We start from the raw sequence: 25,353 nt of genomic DNA, 5'->3' as shown, positions 1-25,353 counted from the left end.
TGACTTTATTAACTGTAAAGATTAATCTTAATAGTTAAGAATATTCAGAGAAAGCAGTCACTTCATCAAACTTTACAATTTATATGAAACCATTACACTACTAGGAAATTAATTGAATGTCAATATTGATCAACATATAGCCAACTTTGAGAATAAAGTAGGTCTCCCCTCCCCCACGAACAGTAGTAATTATGTTCTGTTTGAACGGGTCTTGTAAATTTCAGATGAGCTCTAAAAAAGACAACACTGTCTATTGTTCCAATAAACCGCTTTGGAGTGTAATACCGTTGTTTCTAGTAGAGGGCGCTGCGTGGCAGTACGAGCTCGAGGCCTCAGATCTTTTTGTCTGGAACTGGATCCCGCTGCCGCTCTACAGTGTGTGCGATTGCTTGGAGCCGCGTCCGTAACACACTGTCAAACCACTCCAAACGAACACATTTGATACCAAAACTATTAATTTAACATATTTTACAATGGCAGTTTTAGTTTGCCGTTGAAATCGGTCGTTATTCTGGCTAAGTGTTTATTACAACTTACTGAATCGGCTTGTTTTCTGTGTGTGGCTGTGCATCAGTCTTTATTAGCGAGCTGGCGCTCTTCTTGCTATTAGCTATTTCTTTAACTTTTTTAAACACTCAGCTTCGCGAATGACTGAGCGCCGGCGGAGTATGGGATCCTTGGTGTCTTAGGAAGCGAGTGAGTGGGGTTTTAACCGTTTTTACATGCAAAAACAATGGCAAATTCGACGGGGAAAAATGTACTAGATCAGCGAAGGAAAGGACTGGCTTTCCTGGACGAGCTGCGGCAATTTCACCGAAGCAGAGGGTGAGAATGGGGCGTTTAAATACACCTTTAAACATCATGTGCATATGACTATGGATGCTTACAAACAATTAGTAATACCATTCTCCATGTATTTAATGATTTTTTCCTTCAGATCGCCGTTCAAGAAGATTCCTATCGTGGGTGGGAAAGAGCTGGATCTTAATGCTCTCTATATCAGAGTCATTTCGTTAGGTGGATTTGCGAAGGTGAGTGCAACTAAAAGTGCATTTTCGCACTCTCGGTTTTCAGTGAAGTCTTCAGTGAACCGCTAGAGAACTCTCTTTCGGCATCCCGAAGAGCTATTTCATACTAAAACCGCGGTAGGAGAGAGAGGATTGCGGTCGGCCTTGTGCTAGTTTGCCATCTATGCAATGTGGTGGCTTGTGTTGTGTATGGTTTGAATTGAAAGTCCGTACGGTAGCTGCATTGCTCGGAGAGTGCAGTTAGAGCAACTCAAAATTAGCGGGCACGTTTAACATCGATTATCGGCACAGAGCACTGGCTAGGAAGAACTATTCGCCGCGAGCGATAGTTAACATTTTGTGCAGCTATATTTTTTTACGATAATTTGGGGGAAGCTAGTTATTCGCATTAGCCATCTTTGGCTCAATGGCCGAAGACACATGTAGGCCGCACACAGGCCTATTTATTGAAAACTGTAAACGTGAAAACAATTACTCAAATAAAGACTGCTCGCCATCATTGTTACTAGTATTGTGCTTGAAGCGGGTCATCGTTGTCTCGGGCTTTGGTAGCTACCACATTTAGTCTGCACGCTTGGCTTGCCAGAAAAGTAATGTTAGCCAGATTGCTAACACTAGCTAGTAAGTAAGCCATCCAGTTCAAGCTGTAGCTAGCTGTGAGTTGTTGCTTGCGGTGATAACTAGATGGCTTGCAAACATGGAATAAAATACACAGTTCTAGCTAATAAAAGTAGCTAACATTAACATCTTATTAGATGCTAATCAGATTGTTTGACTGTCTTATCCATATTTTATGCATCCTGATATTGCTTAATTGAAAAATGTATAATAACAGGCTCATTTACTTTACAGGTTTCTGACAAAAATCAGTGGTCTGAGCTGGGTGAAGATTTTAACTTCCCAAGGAGTTGTTCAAATGCAGCATTTGTTTTAAAACAGTACTACCTTCGGTAAGTGGCATGGTCTTGTATTATCTACTACACTCAGGCAGCATGTGGCAAATGTTTACAAATTGTGAGAGGCTGGAAGCAGGAAAGGACCATGCAACAATCCAGCATCGCTGACAGTTTTAAAGATGTTGAACACAGAAAACAAAAACACTATACTGGACCTTACACTGGCTGCAATGTTTATGCCTCATAACAGTATGATTTGACATTTAGTACATTTTAGTGGGTTAATGCAGATCACTATTGTATATATATGTATATATATATATATTATTTTTATATGCAGTCTTACTACTGGGGATTCTGCCATACATCTTCTCTTTGTAGATTTAAACTATTACTAAGGGACATGAACTGGGAATGCTTTTTAAATGGTCCGTGATTGGTGTGTTACTGAATGCTGGCTGGTCATTTGTCATTGATTAGGCTAGCTGTTGCCATAACTATGCCATCAACAGCACATTACCCTAAACACGTTTTGCCCTCGGTGTAGATGTTTCACCTTTTGCCCTCAATGTAGATGTTTCACCAGCAGCAAGCCTGTGGACAGTGTGGAGCTGCTTCCTTACTCAAGTCTCCTTTTCCCTCCAAAATATTGCCATCATTGCCACGGCCACCTGCTTTTAAGAGGAAGGATCACATTCACCAGTCTAACCTGGAGGCTGCTTATATAACCCTGCTTTGCCAGTTAGTTGAAGCGGCATATCTTTAGTAATCCTGTTGCATTAATCACCTTCACTTTTTGGGAATGGTTGAAAGAGCAGTAGGTCAACATAGTCTACAAGTATCCAATCATGTAGGCATGTTAAATTCTAAACAAGGTTCACTCAGACTACCTAGGTGGCATACCTGCTTACAGATATGGCTTATGAATTTGAACAACTTGGCATAGGCCTGAAGATGTTATTGCCTTCCTCTCTTAAGTCATCATGGGATTTTATATAGGCCCAACATGCAGAGCCAATGATAGGCCAAGCATTGTAATGAAGTGTTTCCAAATGGTGCTGGTTATTCCAGCATGTTTAGCAAAGGATTTAATTATTGGCATCGGATGAACAATAGTAACACTTGATACCCTATAAGAGTTTATTGAATTAAAGTATTTGAACATTAACTTCCTGATTTGATATTGGGTAGGCAATTTCGCCCTGTGAGGTTGGGTGCAGAATGTTCTAGCCCAGCTGCAACACCTGATTCTACCAATGAACAAGGCCTAAATGGTCTTCAACCAAGAAACAGGTGTGTTGCTGCTTGGCTGGGAACAAAAGCCTGCACCCAGTGAGACTTTTTTTCCCCTTTCAAATCGTCATTTGTAGAGTCATAGGCTAACTTATGATATAGCTCAACGCAGGGCTCTGCAATGACTATTTTACTCGTATGTGTATTGGCACAGCAAATATGTTGTGACGATACAAGTATTGTGATATTTTATTTAGGAGCACCAGTGTGCCGAGGAGAACGAAGGATTCTAACATTATTACTTCAAATATTGTTTTTGCGCTCCTAAATTTCTGTGTTTACCTGGCTACATTTTCCAATTTAGGTGCACATGTGCTCTTTGTAAAAAATAAATTAACACATGTCAGAGTAAAGCCCTGTAAAACAATATTTGACTGAAACACGGAGCTGTAAATAGCCTAACTGACTGCAGGTTGGAAGGAGCTGTTGGGAGCTGCCCAGATGCATTACTTATTTTGCTTCATATATTCAAACAAATGCACAGGCCTAACCCATTTCAAGCCTGCATTTGACCTCGCTCCCTCCCTTCTCCTGTGTTTTACCCCATGACACACCCCACTCGAATCACATGTTAGTTGTAGACTAGAATGGTCATACTTCTATTCCTTGGAAGGTTTGTTTCACAGCTTATATAGGTATATATATCTATAGATTTATTTTACCATACTCCTGTGTCTTTACCAAACAAAAAATTGAATTGACCAGGTTAAGACCGCCTTCTACTGTCAACTCAAACTGGTTTAAGTGGAAGTATGTATGTAGTCTCTGTTATAGGGCAAGCAAGCCTGTAACGGTGAAACTTATTGGAACCAAAGAGCCCTTTGGTTTAGCTGGGAGGGGTATCTCAATACCAACGCGGTCTTAAGGGCAAACACTGAATAGTCAAATGTATTGGAAGTAGGGAGTCCTTTGTTTGCTTGTTGGTCTTCTTGTACCACTACTTAAATTGAACGTGGGCAAGGCACTAGTCATTGAAAATAGTAAATAATCCTGCAACCTGGGAACCTGAGCAAAACCTTAGTTCAAGTGCAGGAGAGGATGTCTCTTAAGACTGAGATGCTGCTTGTGAATAGACTGTACCCAACATGATGTTGTTAACACTGTGATGCCCATGCCAAAATAAGAGCTGGATTAGAACTACATAGCTGTTTTCTTGCATACGTGAAGTCGGAGACAATCAAGTTGTCTCATTGGCACAGCGTTTGCTAGTGAGATTAGCCTTGACACCTGAACAAAGGTGAAACGTGGCCACAGCGTCTATAGATCTAGAGTTACAGATATCAGTGGACAGCAGGGTATGCCTTTCTCTGATGTCAAATAGAGGGTGCTAAAATGATTTCGCAAAACTCATGTATCAGCAAGCTACAGAAAACTCAGTCTGCAAGCGAGTCTGCTGCAACTTTGGAAATGCATGTTATTTTTTGACAAGGTCAACAGTTTCCTGGTGTAACCCAAGCTGTTTATACCATGTTCATTTTTATTAAAAGTCAGTTTGATTTCTAAACCAGTGTCATATAAATTAGGGCTGTGACTATACAACGATTGTGATTATTTGTTCGATGGCATAAATGGAAACGCAAAGCAGACATCTCTTTGGTCCTTTAAAAACTTGCTGTTTGTGAAGTATTGTGTTTTTATAGCTTGGAAAACACAGCGAACAAAAATAAACGTAACATGTAAAGTGTTGGTCCCATGTTTCATGAGTTGAAAGAAAAGATCCCAGAAATGTTCCATACGCACAAAAAGCGTGTCTCTCACATTTTGTGCACAAATTTGGTTAGATCCCTGTTCGTGAGCATTTCTCCTTTGCCACGATAATCCATCCAGCTCATGGGTTTGGCATGTTAAGAAGCTATTTAAACAGCATAATCATTACACAGGTCCACCTTGTGCTGGGGACAATAAAGGGCCAATCTAATGCCACAGATTTCTCAAGTTATGAGGGAGTGTGCACTTGGCATGCTGACTGCAGGAATGTCCACCAGAGCTGTTGAAATTTCTCTACCGTAAGCCGTTTTCGAGATTTGGGCAGTGTGTCCAACTGGCCTCAGACTACATGTATGGCATTGTGGGCGAGCGGTTTGCTGATGTCAACGTCGTTAACAGAGTACCTCATGGTGGGGTTATGGTCCGGGCAGGCATAAGCTACGCACAACGAATGCAATTGCATTTTATTGATGACCATTTGAATGCATAGAGAGATCATGACGAGATCCTGAGGCCCATTTGTCGTGACATTCATCTGCTGCCATCACCTCATGTTTCAGCATGATAATGCACAGCCCCATGTCGCAAGAAACTGTACACAATTCCTGGAAGCTCAGACATGTCAACACCCATTGAGCAAGTTTGGGATGCTCTGGATCGACGTTTATGATCGCGTGATTCAGTTCCCACCAATATCCAGCAACTTCGCACGGCCATTGAAGAGGAGTGGGAACACATTCCACAGGCCACAATCAGCAGTCTGATCAACTCTATGCAAAGGGGATGTCACACTGCATGAGACAGATGGTGGTCACACCAGGTACTGACTGGTTTTCCAACCTTCAACCCCTACTTTAAAAAAAAAAAAGTATCTGTGATGAACATCTGTATTCCCAGTCATGTGAAATTCATAGATTAGGGCCTAATGAATTTATTTCAATTGACTGATTTCCTCATATGAACTGTGACAGTGAAATTGTGGCATGTTGCGTTTTTATATTTAAGTATAAATGTGAATCTGGATGACATAAGGATGTTTGTTTCCAACTTTTGGGCTGTTTTCCTAAACAAGTTAAATCTGCTTTGTGTTCTGTTTCCTTGCCACAATAATAAGGCGTATCGCGAGACTTGACTGGCAAGTAGGACCTAACTTTGTGTGTTGGACAAAGAAAACTATAGAAAGTCTGCTTGTTTGCAATTTGATTACAGGTGAAGAGCCATTTGCTTAGGTTTTGTTCTGGTTTTCCGCCACAGCGTGAGGCCACAGCTAGCTCTCTCCCTCAGTATACCCCCTTATTTTGTCAGTAGTTATCTGCTTGCCATGTCTTTCTCTTGACTTAAAAAAAAAAATTTGTAAAACCTTGCAACAATGGCTTCACAGATAAAACAGTCCATAGAGGTGGGGATTGGAGATGTTGTGACTAGCGAAAGCTAGCTGAGGTAGGCAACACTACTACTATTGGCCTAGGATTGGGCATGCTGTCCCAATTTTCTTTGACTGCGGTAAGCACTCTGCAGATCACACAAAGAAATGTTTGAAAGTGAGTCAAACTTTTAAACTTTGCATCAAGCAAACTACACCAGCGGAAAATGTATTTAGGGGACTGACAAAATAAACTTACCCACCATTCTCGTTATGTTAAGCATAGTCTTGAGCTCAAACTGTTTCCTTTTTTGGTCTAATGGCATTATTTTACCTTTGTGATTCCCAATTTGATTGTAGTTGTTAACATTCTTCTCAGTGTAGTTTACCATCGTCTCCCCCAGTCTAGTTTCTTGTCCTCAACCGAGTATTTGGATTTCACTCACCCCCACTCTCAGTAGTGGTCTGTATATAGTGCTTCCATTTATTATTTTATCAGCAATAAAACCAGCCTATTGCTTGATGTAGCTTTAGGCTTCATAATCTGGATTTCTAGTGTTTCTCATTGGTCCATGTTTAAGAAGTTGTCTCTGTCTGCTCAAATGAATCTGCAAGCATTTAATTTTCATGGTATAGTAATATATATTCACCTATTTATAGAACAGTAGTAATGCCAGTTTACTCGATCTGATTGTGTGCTTGTCCAACAGAGGGCACCCAATTTTCTCTCTCTCTCTCTCTCTCTCTCTCTCTCTCTCTCTCTCTCTCTCTCTCTCTCTCTCTCTCTCTCTCTCTCTCTCTCTCTCTCTCTCTCTCTCTCTCTCTCTCTCTCTCTCTCTCTCTCTCTCTCTCTCTCTCTCTCTCTCTCTCTCTCTCTCTCTCTCTCTCTCTCTCTCTCTCTCTCTCTCTCTCTCTCTCTCTCTCTCTCTCTCTCTCTCTCTCTCTCTCTCTCTCTCTCTCTCTCTCTCTCTCTCTCTCTCTCTCTCTCTCTCTCTCTCTCTCTCTCTCTCTCTCTCTCTCTCTCTCTCTCTCTCTCTCTCTGGCAGCCTTTATTGAGAGGGCTGCTCTTATGTCCTATCAGCTCTTGTATGATCCGGACGACCTTAAATTACATCAGTTTGCAAACAGTCACCATTTGCAGTGTTAGATCTATGGTTTCAGTTGCTTACATTTTTGTGTGCCGTTCATGTTAATTGAAAAAGGGTCATCTTGTTTAGATTTTTTTTACATGCTGATCGTATGACACCTGCGATGACACAATTTTTCTATGTCAACTTGATTAGACACTGATAAAATGAGAAGGCCTCTTAATTCTGTGATGCTTTTCTGTGGCACACTGGCTGTTGTCTTGTCAGACAACCTTCTGCCTGTGCCCAGACAAGCGTGTGATGACGCTATGCAGAGCCGGGGCCCTCCTCTCCAAACGGAGAGTTGGTGTATTAATAGTCCAGTGTGTCACGCGCCGTGGACGGGGGATTACCTTGGCCGCTGCGAACCAGCAGCAGCACTGGGACTCCGTTCAGATTGGAGCTCTCACTCTGACTCACGGCAGCACACACACTCCGCGCTTAGCCAGGGCTTTCCACGCTACCACTGGTGAGGTATTTCCTGTTGCCACCACTGCGGCATGTGTGTCTGTGTAAACAAATATTCAATGTGCAGATGTGTTGGTCCCACCCTACCTAAACATGTGAGAGATGGCTGCAACACTTGTTAGACATTAACTCAAGTAAGGTTTTGCAGGTTTTTTGGTAGATTTGTTATTTTTTTTGTCTTTCGACCGAAAGCTATCATTCTTTGTGTTTCGTTAAAACTCCCTCTACCTTTCTGCACCTCTCCCCAGCTGAGCGGGTGGTCATTTGAATGAAGACATCACCCCAGTGTCTAGAATATTATGTCTGTGCTGGTGATAAGATCATATCATCCACAACTGTGTCACATCCGAGCTGAATATAAAAATATTAAGGAAGACTGGTATTGGTTGTGACTCTTGATAAACTAGTTTGCCCTGTCCAATAGGGTACAAAGGATTCATGACTTGTACTCTGCTTAAACACTTGCACTGTCATGCAGATGGTGTAACACGTCTTTTGATTTGAGTCAGCTAGGCGTAAACATAATTATTTAATCATAACCGATGGTCTCTATGTCAAACTTGGATTGGATTGTATCCCCCTCTGGCAGTATTTTTCATTTCATGCTTTGTCGTGTAGTCATTCATACTCACTCTGTCGAATAGAAGTAGGCGAAAGACATTGGTTGTGTTGTTAGCCCCGTTTGTGGTTTGTTCCAGTCGGCAGCGGCTGAGTAGTGGAATTGCTTTGCAGCTGGGGTTGAAATAGGATGTGGGCACAGATAGCCTGACAACATTAGTGTTGTCTGTAGGAGAACTTTGAAAATGGTAGGATTTCACAGAAGTAGGCTTGTGAGTCTTTATAGGCCAGAGTGTAGCCTACCAGTTTACTTGTGTGATTGCAAGCATTAACCAAATTCCTCAGAGTGGCTGTCATAAAGAACTCCATTGGCAAATTATATGGTGGGAATGTGCCAGGGTGTTCAGTTTTGTTATCAGGGATTTGGAGGCACAACAGTTGGTGTTTTTGCCATAGTCTAAGGATGCAGGACTTATCCTAGTTTGGCAGATTTGAGGATCGGGTGAAACAGGATTATTTGCTATAGAGGCCATTTCAGATTAGATTTTGGGAATAGGTGGTGTCTTGGATCAGTCACCCCTTGAGCGTTAAGTTCTCTTTTGTCTACAGATATTTAGAAAAGTATGAAAAAGTCCATCACTTCGGCGAGGATGATGACGAGGTGCAGCCTGGGAACCCGAAACCATCTCTTCCAATTGGTGCAATCCCCTGCTCCTATAACTACCAGCAACACACTGTATCAGGTAAAGCTTTCTCTCTTTTACAAAGTGTTTTCAAACAACCACAAAGCAATAATTAGCTACATAAGTTTGGCCCAAATCTTCTTGGTTGGGCCAAGACTTGAAATACAATTAGGATTCTTGAAGGGATGGCCCCATATTCTGTATACATTCTGTATACTTCTGGCCCTTCTTTGACACTGTGTTAACAAACCTCCAAATGAGCTTCAATGCCATACAACATTACTTCCGTGGCCTCCAACTGCTCTTAAATGCAAGGAAAACTTAATGCGTTTTCTTCAACCCATCGCTGCCCGCACCCGCCCGACCAGCATCACTACTCTGGACAGTTCTGACTTAGAATATGGACAACTACAAATACCTAGGTGTCTGGTAAGACTGTAAACTCTCCTTCCAGACTCACATTAAGCATCTCCAATCCAAAATTAAATCTAGAATTGGCTTCCTATTTCGCAACACAGCCTCCTACACTTATGCTGCTAAACATACCCTCATAAAACTGACTATCCCACAGATCCTTCGGCGATGTTATTTACAAAATAGCCCCCAACACTCTACTCAGACTTCATCCAATTTGCTATCACAGTGCCATCCGTTTTGTCACCAAAGCCCCATATACTACCCATCACTGCAACCTGTATGCTCTCGTTGGCTGGCCCTCACTTCATATTCGTTGCCAAACCCACTGGCTCCAGGTCATCTATAAGTCTTTGCTTGGTAAAGTCACGCCTTATCTCAGCTCACTGGTCACCATAGCAACACCCACCCGTAGCACGTGCTCCAGCAGATATATTTCACTGGTCATCCCCAAAGCCAACACTTATTTTGGCCGCCTTTCCTTCCAGTTCTCTGTTGCCAATGACTGGAATGAATTGCAAAAATCACTGATTCTGGAGTCTTATCTCCCTCACTAACTTTAAACATCAGCTGTCAGAGCTGCTTACTGATCATTACATCTGTAAATAGCCAATCCAACTACCTCATCCCCATATTGTTACTCTTTTTTTGTTACTCCTTTGCACCCCAGTATCTCCACTTGCACATCATCTGCACATCTATCATTCCAGTGTTAATGCTAAATTATTTAGGAACAATGTGTTAACTGACTTGTTCAGGGGCAGAACGACAGATTTTTACCTTGTCAGCTCAGGGATTCAATCTAGCGACCTTTCGATTACTTGCCCACTGCTCTAACCACTAGGCTACCTGCCGCCCCAATACTTAGGTGCCGATACGATATGTATCGCGATTCGATGTTCCAAACACATGCTCACTATACTGTATGTCTGCTGCAGAGACACAAGAGAAAGCCATGAGAAATGTAGTTGTGGAGGTTAAAGTGCTCGGCTCAACTTTTTTTTGGGAGGGGGGGGATAAGATGGAGAAAAAGCTGTAGGATGATAAATACCTGAGTCGTGGGGCAGGTACACCTGACTAGCGTTCATAAACAAGGTTACGTTTAACAATTATAGTGACAGTAACTATGTAAAACCGGCAAAAATGATATTGCGATACTCTACTGTATCCATACTGTGAGGTAACGCGACCACCCTTTAGTGGATTTTGGGATGCTGTGAAATAAATAAAAGTAGCCTTAGGTCAGAGTACATTTATTCAAGTATCGAGTGATGGGGCTGTTGAAGAACACCGCCAACTCTGAATTTGAGTCAACTTTACGACTCAAATGGAGTCAACATTATGGCCACCTTCAGCACTGAACTTCCTCTCAACTAAGTCTCTCTACTCATAGCACTCACATTTGTTAGTCATCTGAATGTCATATACTGCAGGCTTGTTTGCTTTGTCCTTTCAGACAGTTTATTGCACCTCATAACATAATCATAGATTCGTCAAGATAGGATTTGGCAGCTCTTCTCCAAATGTTGCTATTTAGTTAGTCATAATGGTGCTGCTGGCCTGCTCCTATGGTAAAGCCTGCTCCTTAAAGTGAGAGCTTATGGTAATACGGTTATACAGCTGCTTGAAATGGCCAAGTGGGTGCTGAACATTCATTCCTCCATTTTGTTTTTGGGGGGGGTAAAAAAGCTCAAGAGAGGATGTTCGCAAGACAACAAGATCTTAAAATGTATGATGAAAGTAGCTAATATAGGATTTGTCTTTGAGCTGTTGAATGGTGTGCTTCAGAACTGAGACGCAATATACTTCCTTACTGTATTAGGTCTGCTACATTTATACTCCTTTTGTTTATGCACAAACATATGGGCCTTTAAACCAGAGCCCTGCCACCAGAATATCATATCCTCCCTCATATGGCGGTTGAGATAATTGTTTGAATAATCTTGACTTTGTATTAGAATTTTTGTCCAATCTTGCCCAGGCATGAGAGACCCCCATCAGTAAGAGTGTATCTGAACTGAGGTTGTCATGTCCCCAGGCGTGCAGGAAATTTGCAACCGTGTGTTACCATGGTGCTGTGTGATGGTGCATTACCACCATACCCGCTGTGTGTGAAGTAGCTCTAGTTCAGGAGTCCTGTCAGCCACACACACACACCCACACGTGTGAAACAGATGCAGAGCTGGCGGCTGTGAGGAGTTGTCTATTTATATCCCGTTTGATTGCACTGTAATCAATTTCAAATAACTGAAATATGCCATACAATCATTGCCATCCCAGCAAAGTTATGCCAAGAGACTGAGGCTTCAGGAAGTTGCACTTGTTCACTCCACCCCTGCATGTGACTTTAATCACGGTTTCCTATCTTTTGAATGCATATTCATTATCAGCCAGGTGTCCCAGTGCGTGCAGTTGTAATCATTATTCTGAACAGTCTAAATAAACTCATCATCATTTCTCAAGGTCTTTATAGCACAACATTGTACATTTTTACAAATGTTTTCATCAGGCTTTCTTTACATTCACTTTGAGGTTGAAATTACAACTGGATTTGTGGTTGTTTTTTGTCCCCAGACTATCTCCGCCAAAGCTATGGGCTGTCCATGGAGTTCACGGCCCCATGCGACTATAACAAACTGGTGCTCTCTCTCCTGTCGGGCTTGCCCAATGAAGTGGACTTCGCAATCAACGTTTGCACTCTCCTGTCCAACGAGAGCAAGCATGCCATGCAGCTGGAGAAAGACCCCAAACTCATCACGCTGCTCCTGGCACATGCAGGCGTCTTCGATGACTGTACGTCTTCAACGCCTTTAAATATTCTTCATTAGGATCCAAATGTATTTTTTCAGGACAGTAATTAGAGATGTATGAGTGTTTTTTGTAATCTTTGTCTTGTGGGAACTTGGTGGGGGAACTGTTGACACTTGCACTAATGTACTCAGTTTCCCTTTTTGGGCATACTGGAAATTGGTTGAAAGTTGTTTATTCTCTTTCATTTGCCTGTATGGAGACGAGATGAGTTATTACCTCCTTGGTAAAATTGTTAATTTAGAGTTTGAAGCAAAAATCCAGGCTTCAGTGCAACAAAATGTGAACACTGCATTCCCTTCAAGGCACTGCCATGGCAGAACTTTTTTTTTTTTTTTGTGATCCCTCAGGTGTGAAAATACCTTCTGTCTCAGAATGTAAGGGTTGGAATGTTCTCTCTAACGGTACTCTTGTGAATTTGCAGCACTAGGCAGCTTCTCCTTTGTGTTTGGGGTGGACTGGAAGGAGCAAACCTCCCGGGACTTCATGAAGGTAGATTTAACTGAAAGACTCACTATATATCTATATTATAGGTTTGTAACTTACTAGGCTTTTGGTCAGAGGGAGAAAAAAAATAGTTGCCTCGCCTCCAGCCGTTCAGGGATCTTAGTGAAATACGGTGTGATGTCTGACTTTGCGGGAGTACATCAGCCTTAACCGCTCTTGTTTTTATAGCAATGCATCTTTTCGGCAGTCAGTATTTCAACAATAATCTGTGAATATGATTCTACAGTTCTGGAAGGATGTGGTAGAGGATTCTGAAGTCAGGGACCTCATCTGGGACAAGACCAGCCTGACACAAGGTAAGCAGCGTATGCTGACAGACCAAATTTTAAAGACCCATTGCACAATAAAATATTTATTTCACAACAATGGGGAAATATTAAGTCAAATAAATATTTTGACATTGTTTAGTGAACTTTTTGTGTAATAAATTATTTGAAGATTTCTCATTAAAAAAGATACTCTTAATGCCATTGCTCTGACATGAAGATGTCCTTGGTGGATCAGACATTCACTGTTCTTTCTGCTCTTCTCCCAGTGACAGACACTACGTCGGGGGATGAGCGCTGGGGCGTCCTCTTCCACCCTCCACGCAACCTAGGCATCGGCGACATCGAGGGTCAGCGGGTCCTGCAGGTGGGAGTCATCCTCCGCAACCTCTCCTTCGAGGAGGCCAATGTCAAACTGCTTGCTGCTAACCGCACCTGTCTGCGGTTCCTCTTACTGTGCGCCCACTGCCACTTCGTCTCCCTACGGCAGCTGGGATTGGATACACTCGGCAACGTGGCCGCAGAGGTGAGGCGTTTTTACTGCTAGAATATTTATGTTCTGAAAGTTCATATTTTGTGCAGTATTGAGCTATTTCATTACATGAATTAGTACTATTCAGTATAATATTGTATAATGTTAGACAAGGCTGTAGCTGTTCCAAAGCATTTGTGTTATTGATGATTCTATGAGTTGATATCTGTTTTCTCTCACAATAGCTTCAGTTAGATCCTGTTGACTTTCGAACAACCCACCTAATGTTTCACACCATCACTAAATGTTTGATGTCAAGGGACAGGTTCCTGAAGATGAGGGGTGAGTGTCAGAGCCCGTACTTTATCTTTTTCAGTGTCTGGGTCTTTTTTATTACAAATGTCAGATATATTTTTATATCACTGTCCTTTTTTAATGTGAATGGTACTTCATGTCTTTATGTAACAACAGTAAGCATAAATTGTGCTAAAAGTATAGATGATATCCCCAGAGCCTGACCATTTGTTCCTCCTCCCCTCAGCCATGGAGATCCTGGGTAATCTGAGCAAGGCGGAGGACAACAGCGTGCTGATCTGTGAGTACGTGGACCAGGAGTCATACCGGGAGGTGATCAGCCTGCTGTCGCTGCCTGACCTCATGCTCCTCATGTCCTCCCTGGAGGTCCTCTACCTGCTGGCCCAGCTGGGCGAGATCCCCTGCAGCAAGATCGCCTCCGTGGACAGGAGCATAGGTGAGATACCAACAACCTAGCTCTAACCAGGGTACCAGTAACCTAGACACTAGTCAGGATTGAGGATACATGCAGTAGTATAAACAACCAAGCCAGAATGGAGGGGCTGGAGAACCATCTAACTGAGATAAAGTGTAAGTATAGCATTAACAACTTGGCTAATCGAGTGTTTGGGTATTGTTTGATTTTAAGTATAGTCTCTTAGTATGGCACAGCAACCAAGCTGCATTAATTAACAATCAAACTCGTTCCGCAGAAGATATTCGTCGTCACTTGGAGGAATTGGAAATTCAATGATTTTCAGAATTGGGAAATCAAAAATAACTGTCATGCAACAATTTAGACACATGTTATTAAACTGTATATTTCTGTCTACCTGGGCAGATCTGCTGGTGCGGCTTGTATCAGTGGACCTGCACACGTTTGGTCCGGATGCTCTGACGGCCGTGAGGCTGATGGAGCACCAGGCCGCTGGGCAGAGCCAGGTGGCTGATGTGCGGCCGCAGCTTGTAGAACAGCTGCCTGCTCCGCTGCAGGGCGCACCCATCCCAGGTGAGCATCTTAACACTTAAACCCTGTCCCCTGATCTTCAGATGCACATAGAAATTAAACTAAGCCAGGTTATAGTCATGTTGTACATAAAATCAGAATTCAGAGCAAGCTGTGTGAGGGCAATAATTAGCCATATGGTTTAAAGGAACAGTTCCCTGAGACAATGGCCTGAGATTATAGGCTCAGCTCTGTGGAGCCTTGCTCCTTGTCGTGTACGTTGGAGTCTGATCGAAAGCTGACAGCTCATCAGTTTACGCCTCCCATAAGCCTCTGCGTCCACCCTGTCTGTAGAGACGTTCCATCTGTTGGTTATTTAGAAACATGGGTGATCAGGCAAAATGGTGTAAACCCGTGTTGTATGCAATCAATCAGCTAAAGTTGACGTTGGCATGAGGTGCTAAGAATAATTCAAGTTAGGGTAAACATAGCAGTCTGCTTGTACAGTACTGTCGCTGCTCCCTAGTGGGCAAAATGAGGAACAGCTCACTAAACACACCATGTAGGAAGGGAGCACTGTTCTGCAGATTTGACCGTTCAGTCTCACATCAGAACAAAAGTGTTTCCAGCGTCGAATGGGTTTATTCGAAAACTTTTGTAAGTTTATCAAATTAGACTCACTAATCATATCATCTCTCACTTTAGCAGCAAGAGTCCCTGTCCAGTCCACTCCTCCTCCTGGTATTGTTGAGCTAGATGGGGAGAAGTTTACAGTGCAGTGGTGAGTCCCTCTCTCTCACACACATCCTCTCATAGTCATGCTCTCTCTGTGACACCTTCCTGAGTTCCCTTTGTCTCCACCAGGCTGAACGCCCACTTCGAGGTGAGCGGCGAGAGCTCAGTGTCGCGTTCAGAGATGTACTCTGAGTACCTCACCACCGGCAGCAAGATGGGACGCGCTGGCATCTTGGCCTCCCAAGGCTTCCTCAAATGTCTACGGTTGGTTGTCATAATCCCATATTAAATCAATCGATTTCTTTGAAAATCGTCGTCATTTAGAGAACACACAACTAGAAGTTTACAGTTTTTCTTCTTCTCCCAATTGTGGTCCTGGAAGCCTTGTATTCATGTTGTGTTTTCAACCAAGAAATCACCCTATGGACAGTAGTGGTCCAAATTCAATGACTTTGAGAAACATGATTGACAAGGTCTTAGTGTCAACTGCACTCATACCGTGTCTTTCATTTTGTAGGACCATCTTCCCAAACCACACAGTGAAGCGGCTTGAGGACACCAAGCCCAATGCGCAGGCACACATACATGTGGTGGGGGTCAAACGGAGGGCCATCCCACTACCCATCCAGCTGTACTACCAGCAGCAGGCTAGCCCCACACCAGGGCCCAAACATGACGTCCCTGTCGACCCACAGGCATCCCCGTCAGGTAAACTCACTGTACAACTTACTACATTTTTGTAGTTAGTGGCATTAAAATTCAAGTTTCCACCTACCTTGATTGTTATCACAACAAACATCAGACATAGTTGCTGTACATGTTGTCTTGGAGTATGGTGAGACATACTTTGTAGTTGTGCGAATTGGACCTCAATCACTGATTCTGTGTTCTTTGTTGTCTCTCTCTGTGTTTACACTTTGTCAATTGGTATCCTGGTTTTGCCCGGCCTCCAGTCCCCAGCCTTACTGCTAACCCGGCAGCGCCGCAGGATGGTGTACCCCTCCCCCAAGCGGCTCAGACTGTTCCTCAGCTCCCCCTTCACCACCAGGCCTCACCACATCAGCACCCCCACTCAGCTCAGCAGGCCAAGTCAGCGGATATCCTCAAGACGGCCATGGTCCAGAGCTCCATCCCCACCTCTGGCCAGGTGGTCCAGAACCACAGCCCCAACATGGCCCAACAGCTCCATCATCAACAGGTCATGGCGCCTACCGGGACCCCTGTCACACTGTTCCAACAGGTACAGCAGGGCCACATCTTCACGGCGCGGGTTCAGGGGGTGCCCATCGCCCAACGGCCGCCCCTGCCGCACACTCCCTCCTTAGTACCCCAGGCCCTCTCCCAGGGCACCCAGCAGGAGACTGCTGTGTTCTCTGCCCCCCCGCACTACGCCGCCGTGTCTGCCCCCTGCTCCTCACTGCAAAACTTCCAGGTGGGCGGGGGACAGGTGTTCACCATCGCTGGCGTGTCCAACGCCCAGGGCTCCCGTGTCACTTTCCAGAACATCGCCCCCAAGCCTGCACCCTCGCAGGCCAGCGGATCACCAACAACCACTCATAACCAGCAGCAGCAGTCCAGCGTGGTCATTGTCAGCCCCAACCCCCAGCAGAACCAGGCCTATGCCCCGGCTATCCATCAGATTGTTCTGGCCAACCCCTCCACCATGTCTGGTGGCCAGGCCATCCAACTGGCAGGACAGTCTCCCACTCCTTCCAACCCCCCACCCTGCCCTCCCATTATTGCTCCACTACCCCAGGGCCTGCCCTCTCCTTCCAACACACAGATCCCAATGCAAGCCTCTGCTTCTGTCAGTCAGATGCTGTCGGTCAAACGGCAACCACAACAATTGAACCCCCAGCAGCAGTTTCACCCCCAGCAGCAGTTTCAGATTCAGGCCCAGCCCCTGCCTCAGCAGCAACAGCAGCCCCCCCAGCCTACCTCCACAGAGTCCAGCCTGATCAAACAGTTACTGCTTCCAAAGCGGCCCTCCACGCCGGGCGGCAAACTCATCCTGCCCGCACCCCAGGTGCCTCCCCCTAGCAGCACGCAGCGTGCCCCAAGCCCACAGGTGCTCTACCAGGTGGCCTCACAGGGCCAGCCTCAGCCCCAGCAGCTCAATGTACAGCTGGTCCCCAGCCAGCTCCAGTCCCCAGGGGGGCCTCTCCAGACGGTGCAGCTCATCTCCACCAGCAGCCCCGCCACCATCATCCAGGGCCAGGCTCCTGGTGGCCAGGTCACCTTCACTGTGGTGCCCAATACAGGCTTCACCACTTCAGCTTCTGCAGCCGCCGCCCAGATCAGCCAAGGAGCCGCTGCACCAGGCCTGCCAGCGGTCCAGACAGGCAACACTCTCCACGGGCCACCGCCGCCCTTCAGGGGGGACAAGATAATCTGCCAGAAGGAGGAGGAGGCCAAGGACGCCACGGGTCTGCACATCCACGAACGCAAGATCGAGGTGATGGAGAACTCCTCTCTAGCTGATGGGGCTGGCACCAAAACCAGCAACGGAGACCTGGCAGGGGCTGATGCTCCAGGGGCCAAGCTGCTTAACGGGAGGAAGTGCATGGACTCCAGTCTACCTCCATACCACTCAGGGAACAGCCAGGGGGCCTGCGTCAATGGACCGGCCAGCGAGAGCTGCCCCACCAACGGGAAGCAGACCTCTGGCCCGGCTAACCCACAGGAGGGACACGTCGACCCCAAAAAGGCTCTCGTCAACGGGGTCTGTGACTTTGAGAGAGGGGACGCCTCCACCGGTTCCCACTTAAGCAAAAACATTCCAAATCACTTCGCTTCCAAACACTTGGGGAACGGGGAGGTGGGTCCTCCCCAGAAACTGCATGGGGCTCCCCAGGAGCCCTCTGTCCCCCAGCAGGATACTGCCAAAGCTGAGCAGGCAGAGCGCCTTGCCAATGGGCCTCAGGCAACAGGCCCCTTCTCTAACGGACCTATGGGGCCGGGGCCTAACTACACTCTGCCTGCTTTCAGGCAGCAGCTGTTTCCCACTGTCACTGTAAACTCCCAGGGCGCCACGGGGCCAGGGACCCTGCCGGCCAATGGTTTGAGTGGCGAGGGCCGTGCGCTCAAGAGGCCGGCAGAGGAGGACAAGGGGGCGTCTGTGATTCCCTGTAAGGTGGGAGTGAGGATCATCACCATCAGCGACCCCAACAAGGCGGGCTGCAGTGCCACCATGGTGGCCGTGCCTGCTGGAGCCGACCCAAGCACAGTAGCCAAAGTAGCAATAGAGAATGCCACGCAGCAGAGGAACTGCTCCACCATACAGGCATCCAGCTCTACGGTGAGTTTCACATAGCTCAACAATTTGTTTCTTGTCCCAGTTTTGCAAGCTGTGTCAACTAGTTGGCTAGCAAGCTCATTAGATTGCTGACTTATCTTGAATACTTTATTGGATCACTGACATTCTTTTCCTGCTGGTAAAACATGGGACTCCGTTTTTCTTCACAAACATAAAATGCAGGACTCGACATTAACGCTTGTTCTCTTGTCTGGGGACAAATAAAAACAATGCTTGGACAATAAGAATGTAGATTGAAATTCAGACAAGAGTAATAAAACACATTTTTTTCACATCGAACAATTACTCAGATCAGAATTGGGTCAACATTGGAATAATATTAAAATCTAATTTTTTTATGCACATTAATAAAAAAGCCTACGTGTCAAAGTATAGATGATATGCATGTTGGCTACAGCCTCGCGTCCAAACCGATGCTGACATGAGGAAGGCACCAGAAAATGGAGCCGAACTTTAATGAGACATTTAATTACATAAATAAAGGGTGAACACCAGTCATGTTTGACAAATATAATGAAGGGTCATTAATGTCTAAAGGCTTAATTTGACATACTCCAGGCACGGTTTGTTCAGATCAAATGGTCACAAGACCGGGCCTGTTGCGCACCGGACATCACCCACCTTGAATCTGAGTGGAGGCGTCTGCATTTTGAAGCTATTTAAAAGGCAATCCCACCACTTTTTGACTTCATTCATCATTTCCAGTGTATACATGTGTGAAAATAACACGTTTTTACAATCTGTGGTTACAAAGATGAGAAGAGAAGTCCTAAATAAATGCTTCTCTGTGACATCACGGGGTAAGGTTTAAAGTTTTAAATTGTCAACCTGCAATGCATTTTTAGCCCAAGGGAGGTATTTTCTTGCTCCCCACATCACTGTGAATCTGTGTTTGAAAATCTCTGTTAAGTAATCTAGTAGAACTTTTTTACTTTAGGTTTTTTCTCTACAAATGTATAAATGCATTGTTTTCACATATGTTGACACTGGTTTTGTGCTGGAGATAATGAACATGAGGTTGTTGGAGTTGCCCTTGATCCATAAACGTAATTGTTTGAAACCTGGATGTTTTGTCATTTTATGACGAATGTCTTACCTTGTTTCAAAGTATCCAAGCATAATCCTAGTCATATTAGTAACCCATGCTAGTCGATCAAATCAAATATATTTATAAAGCCCTTCTTACATCAGCTGATGTCACAAAGTGCTGTACAGAACACCAGCCTAAACCCCAAACGGCAAGCAATGCAGGTGTAGAAGCACGGGGGCTAGGAAAAACTCCCTAGAAGGGCCAGAACCTAGAGAGGAACCAGGCTATGAGGGGTGGCCAGTCCTCTTCTGGCTGTGCCGGGTGGAGATTGTAACAGAAAATGGCCAAGATGTTCAAATGTTCATAGATGACCAGCAGGGTCAAATAATAATACACAGTGGTTGTAGAGGGTGCAACAGGTCAGCACCTTAGGAGGAAATGTCATTTGGGTTTTCATAGCCAATCATTCAGAGTATCTACCGCTCCTGCTGTCTCTAGAGAGTTGAAAACAGCAGGTCTGGGACAGGTAACACGTCCGGTGAACAGGTCAGGGTTCCATAGACACAGGCAGAACAGTTGAAACAGAAGCAGCACGGCCGGGTGGACTGGGGACAGCAAGGAGTCATCAGACCAGGTAGTCCCGAGGGAATGGTCCTAGGGCTCAGGTGGAGAGGTAGAGCGAGAGAGAAAAATATACACTTAAATTCACACAGGAGAAATACTCCAGATATAACAGACTGACCCTAGCCCCCCGACACACAAACTATTGCAGCATAAATACTGGAGGCTGAGACAGGAGGGGTCGGGAGACACTGTGGCCCCATCCGACGATACTCCTGGACAAGGCCAAACAGGATGAATATAACCCCACCCACCTTTTCAAAACACAGCCCCCACACAACTAGAGGGATATCTTCATCCACCAACATACCATCCTGAGGGCTGAGTATAGCCCACAAAAATCCCCAAGGGGGGGGGGGGGCACCAATCCGGACAGGAAGATCACGTCATTGACTCAACCCACTCAAGTGACGCACCCTTCCTAGGGACAGCATGGAAGAGCACCCAGTAAGCCAGTGACTCAGCCCCTGTAATAGGGTTAGAGGCAGAGAATCCCAGTGGAGAGAGGGGAACCGGCCAGGCAGCAACAGCAAGGGTGGTTCGTTGCTCCAGTGCCTTTCCGTTTACTTTCACACTCAATCATAGGACCTACTAAAGAGATGAGTCTTCAATAAATCATTAACGGTTGAGACCGAGTCTGTCTCTCTCATATTGTCATAGGCAGACCATTCCATAAAAATTTAGCTCTATAGGAGAAAGCCCTGCCTCCAGCTGTTTGCTTAGAAATTCTAGGGACAGTAAGGAGGCATTGCAGTAGTCTAACCTAGAAGTGACAAAAGCATGGATTAATTTTCCTGCATACTTTTTGGACAGTAAGTTTATGATTTTTGCAATGTTACGTAGATGGGAAAAAGAAAGAAAGAAACAGTCTTGATATGTTCGTTAAGAGAGATCAGGGTCCAGAGTAATGCCGAGGTACTTCAGTTTTATTTGAGACGACTGTACAACCATCAAGATTAAAGTTGATGCATCTTTAGATCTCCCCTTTATTTCTAACATATTTTCATCTGTCACATGAAACCGCTCACGCATGCGGTGTGCTTTGGAAAAACTGTGTGTGGTTGTATTTGTAATGTTGCAATATATTATAGGCTACCAAGGTGGCCAACCAATCTCCAGGAGAGCCTTAAAGGGGCAGTGTTGTAATTTGAGACTGGCTTGAATATGCAAAGAAGCCTATTGGCAGAGTGTAGCCTACATTTGTCTGATTCTCTATGGTAAAAAAGGTAGTCATGCATTTTATTTTGAAAAGTGGATCTGGGGGGGGGGGGGCTTGAGCTTTTGAACAGGTAAAAAATCTGACCATACTTATCCAAAGGACAATCGGTCAAGTCCTTAAATGTGTAGTTGTAGGTGGAAGGGTGCTATCCATCACGTGCAACTACAAGGCTTTTCTGTTGCTGTTATTTGGGAAAATCAACTGCATTGGGATGAGTAGGGTTAGAGGCCATTTAATGATTTATACAGACTGACTTGTTTTATATTGCACTTATTGGATTGGCAGGTGTGTGTGATCTTTCATGTCATCGTATAGCAATGCAAGGCTTACAGTTGTTAATTTTACAAGCAAATTACTTGCATGAAACAAGATTAATGATGAGTCTTCAGGTTCTAGGACCTTGAATAATTTATTCAAAAGTCTGTTCATATTTTTGTTTAATTCATTTCTGAATAACTAATAAGCAAATTGTAGGTTATTCATATTTATTGTATCATATTTATTGTAAGCAGAGGGTAGCTAGGCTAAAATCTAAATGAATTTCTTCAAAATTAGCTTAATTTATTTTGTCATACTTTTTAAAAGGCAAAAGAAATACAAAAAAAATGTTTTGGACTTGTTTGTTTTATTTGGGAAATAGTAAAACAATCATACAACACACTATCACTTGCTTATTTGGTCTGATAAAGCTTTGCCTGGTTTTACGCAGCTTCCGCCAACAGTGGCTCAGCCTGTGCAGGCTGGCAGCTCCAGCCCCAACGCCCCCCTTCCTGGGCCACAAGCCATGGTGGCACCCCCTGAGCAGACCAGGAAAGCGGGACAGAACTTCAAGTGTCTGTGGCAGTCCTGTAAACGGTGAGTCAATCTCTGGCCATATTGACTTGACCTACTTAAAGAAGTCCTGTGTTGTGAAAGGTGTGTTCATACCATGGCTAACTAAAACTGCGTTTAGACAGGCAGCTCAATTCTGGTATTTCTTCCACTAATTGGTCTTTTGATCAATCACATCAGATCTTTTTCAGAGCTGATTGTTCAAAAGACCAATTAGTGGAAAAAATATCAGAATTGAGTCTAAGTGGCCTGTTCATTGACTGTCCCATTGTTATCCGTGTTGTTCTTCCAGGTGGTTTGAGACGCCGTCTAGGGTGTTCTACCATGCAGCCACGCAGCATGGTGGCAAGGAGCTGTACCCAGGCCAGTGCCTCTGGGAGGGATGTGAACCTTTCCCCCGACAGAGACTGTCCTTCATAACCCATCTACAGGTAAGACTACACCTTCTCAATCTATCAGTCTATGTTTGTGGCTTTTTACTGACAATTATCCTATTTTCTTCCTGTAGGATAAGCATTGTTCTCGAGATGCCCTATTGGCCGCACTAAAACTGGAGCAGGAACCGACACCGACACAGACGCAAGACTCCAATCAGAAAACTTCCAAGTATGTACCCTCTGGTTAGTTTAGCATGCTAGTGCTAATGTCCATTCTGGTGATGCTAGAATGCGCTATGTGTGGCAGACTCTTTTGCATTGTTCCACAGGCCTCAGCCAGTGGCAAGCAGCACTCCAGCACCGCGAGCACAGAAAGCTATTGTCAATCATCCGAGCGCAGCCCTAATGGCACTACGCAGAGGCTCTCGGAACCTGGTGTTCAGGGACTTCACTGTGAGTATGGCTAAGCTTAGCTGTTTGTTTACACTGAAGGTGTCTGGCTGGCATTTGACAGAATTGTATGATTTTATATGTGGAAATAAGATTTAAGATGTTAATCATTGCAGTCCTTGACTACTCCATATTTATCATATATTCCCACTTGGAAATCTTTTGTTATCAATGTATCTTGTAACTGATGAATTCCACAATCCTTTTCCTTAGGATGAAAAAGAGGGACCAATGACCAAACACATACGACTAACTGCTGCCTTAACGCTAAAGAACATCGCCAAGTATTCAGACTGCGGTCGAAAGTAAGAACTTTTTTTTGTATCCATTCACAACTACAGAAGGGTCTTCTGAGGACTCCTCGTGCTGATTGATCGGCGGGATGAATCATAATCAATTAAACCTATGTTTATTTACTGTTTCATGGATAGTATGTAATGACAGCTTCCTATCTTGTCTTCTCAGGTTGGTGAAGAGGCATGAGAGTCACCTCTCTGTGCTGGCACTCAGTAACATGGAGGTCTCCACAACGCTCGCCAAATGCCTTTATGAACTGACTCGCTCTCTCCAAGCTTGAGTCCAAAAGGGCAACCCCACCCCCAAAAATAGGAGAACCATCCTTCAGGGGTGTCATGACAATGGGGCACACAGGTGGGTAACACCAGACCATGCCCTTCGGACTCCCCTCCCTCACCCCACTGTGCTCAAATCCCACCCCATCTCCTTCACAAAACAAACTGCCACGGGGTCTTCCACCAGCCGCCCAAGAGGGGGAGCTCTTTAGACTGCTGCCCTGAGGGACTCTACTAATGAAACCCTAAATACGAGCACATTTTTGTAATCCTGGGACTGTTTGCAGAGAACTTATTTGAGTAGGAGCGGCAGTACTTTGAGGAGTTTTGCTTTGCCGAGGGAGGGGAGAGGCTAGAGATGGGGGAGGGAGACACAGCTGCAGGAGACTGGCTCGATTGTTTTTCTTTACAACTTGGTAGCGTGGTTTTCTTACTTGAGTCAATATATTTTCACTTATTTATTATTGAAATGAATACCATTACAATTAATGAAAAGAATCTTGTAAATATTTGTGAATATATATATATAAAGAAAATCCTCTCATGCCGATACAGCCACTGGGGAACTTGCTCTGTGGAGAAATAGAAGCATTACTTTGGTAGATTCTAAGTTTCTTTTTTTTAATGATCCCTGGTTACTTGTATCTAATGTGATTCTATACTCAGCAGTGGATGAATGTACTTAAAACCTGTAAATACTTCTGCAAAGGTACTGATGCTGTAAAGTTAAGGGGGGGGAAACAGTTTTTTTTTGTGGAACTGACTTTTTTTGTATTATAATACCTTGTAGAACTCATTTTGCTGGCTGAAAGAGTATGGAATAATATATCTCATGTCATTTTGTAGAAGAAAATAATATTGAAGGTATTCTCTCACCCCTCACCCCCAACATGTATCCACTGTAAACGTTTGTCATTGTACGAGCACAGTGCGCGTACATTTTTTTTTTTTTTTTTGTATTTGTAAATTGGTTTAAATACATGGAGTTTTATACAGGTTTTCTCCTGTGTTCTTTGCTTTATGTGCAGGTATATTTTCTTCACTACTTTTTTTCTATGTTAATATAGTGTGGCGTTTTACTGTACTATTTTTTCATTCTTAATACCATGCCACATTCCGGCTCACGTCCTCAGACTATCCTCTCTATGGTGTGTTGTGTAACATTAATGACTGCCTGTTAGCGTCCGAGCGGGGCAGCCCACCCATCCTCATTTCTGCAGTGTCAGTAGGATGTGCTATTATACATAGACATAACAGTCTGTTAGATTGGCTTTATTTACTTTGGTGACTGTTTATAGTTTTTAAATAAAAGACTGAACATTTTGTCTTTTTGGGGCTCTTGATTTGTGGTGTGAGGAGGCAATGGGTGCCT

At 44.4% G+C, this 25,353-nt stretch overlaps 1 protein-coding gene across 3 annotated transcripts; it reads left to right on the top strand.

Annotated features, from left to right (window-relative positions):
* The first annotated feature begins 317 nt into the window (after positions 1–317).
* LOC124013804 (AT-rich interactive domain-containing protein 2-like) lies at positions 318–25,304 on the top strand. 3 transcript variants are annotated; one of them, XM_046328340.1, is made up of 21 exons: positions 318–825; positions 938–1,031; positions 1,881–1,978; positions 9,050–9,183; positions 12,112–12,330; positions 12,770–12,837; positions 13,079–13,148; positions 13,388–13,644; positions 13,836–13,932; positions 14,132–14,341; positions 14,726–14,893; positions 15,539–15,611; positions 15,695–15,829; positions 16,083–16,273; positions 16,519–18,863; positions 22,461–22,606; positions 22,875–23,013; positions 23,091–23,188; positions 23,289–23,412; positions 23,623–23,714; positions 23,875–25,304. In XM_046328340.1, exons 1-21 carry the CDS (start codon positions 734–736, stop codon positions 23,984–23,986), a joined length of 4,962 nt encoding a protein of 1,653 aa, XP_046184296.1. In that variant the 5' UTR covers positions 318–733; the 3' UTR covers positions 23,987–25,304. The 3 variants fall into 3 exon arrangements, with proteins under 3 accessions (XP_046184296.1, XP_046184295.1, XP_046184297.1); XM_046328339.1 differs by having other exon boundaries at positions 15,536–15,611; XM_046328341.1 differs by lacking the exons at positions 318–825; positions 938–1,031; positions 1,881–1,978 and adding an exon at positions 7,759–7,883 and having other exon boundaries at positions 15,536–15,611.
* The last annotated feature ends 49 nt before the right edge of the window (positions 25,305–25,353 follow it).

This window comes from Oncorhynchus gorbuscha, linkage group LG25, assembly GCF_021184085.1.
Source record: "Oncorhynchus gorbuscha isolate QuinsamMale2020 ecotype Even-year linkage group LG25, OgorEven_v1.0, whole genome shotgun sequence".
Lineage (NCBI taxonomy): Eukaryota > Metazoa > Chordata > Actinopteri > Salmoniformes > Salmonidae > Oncorhynchus > Oncorhynchus gorbuscha.
This window is presented reverse-complemented; position numbering and strand designations above follow the sequence as displayed.

Bases quoted from the DNA above. Each gene is read 5' to 3' on its own strand.
- LOC124013804 (XM_046328339.1), top strand. From the start codon at position 734: ATGGCAAATTCGACGGGGAAAAATGTACTAGATCAGCGAAGGAAAGGA. The intron at 1,979-9,049 runs GTAAGTGGCATG...TTTTGTCTACAG, and splicing joins TTAAAACAGTACTACCTTCG to ATATTTAGAAAAGTATGAAA. The intron at 15,612-15,694 runs GTGAGTCCCTCT...TGTCTCCACCAG, and splicing joins GAGAAGTTTACAGTGCAGTG to GCTGAACGCCCACTTCGAGG.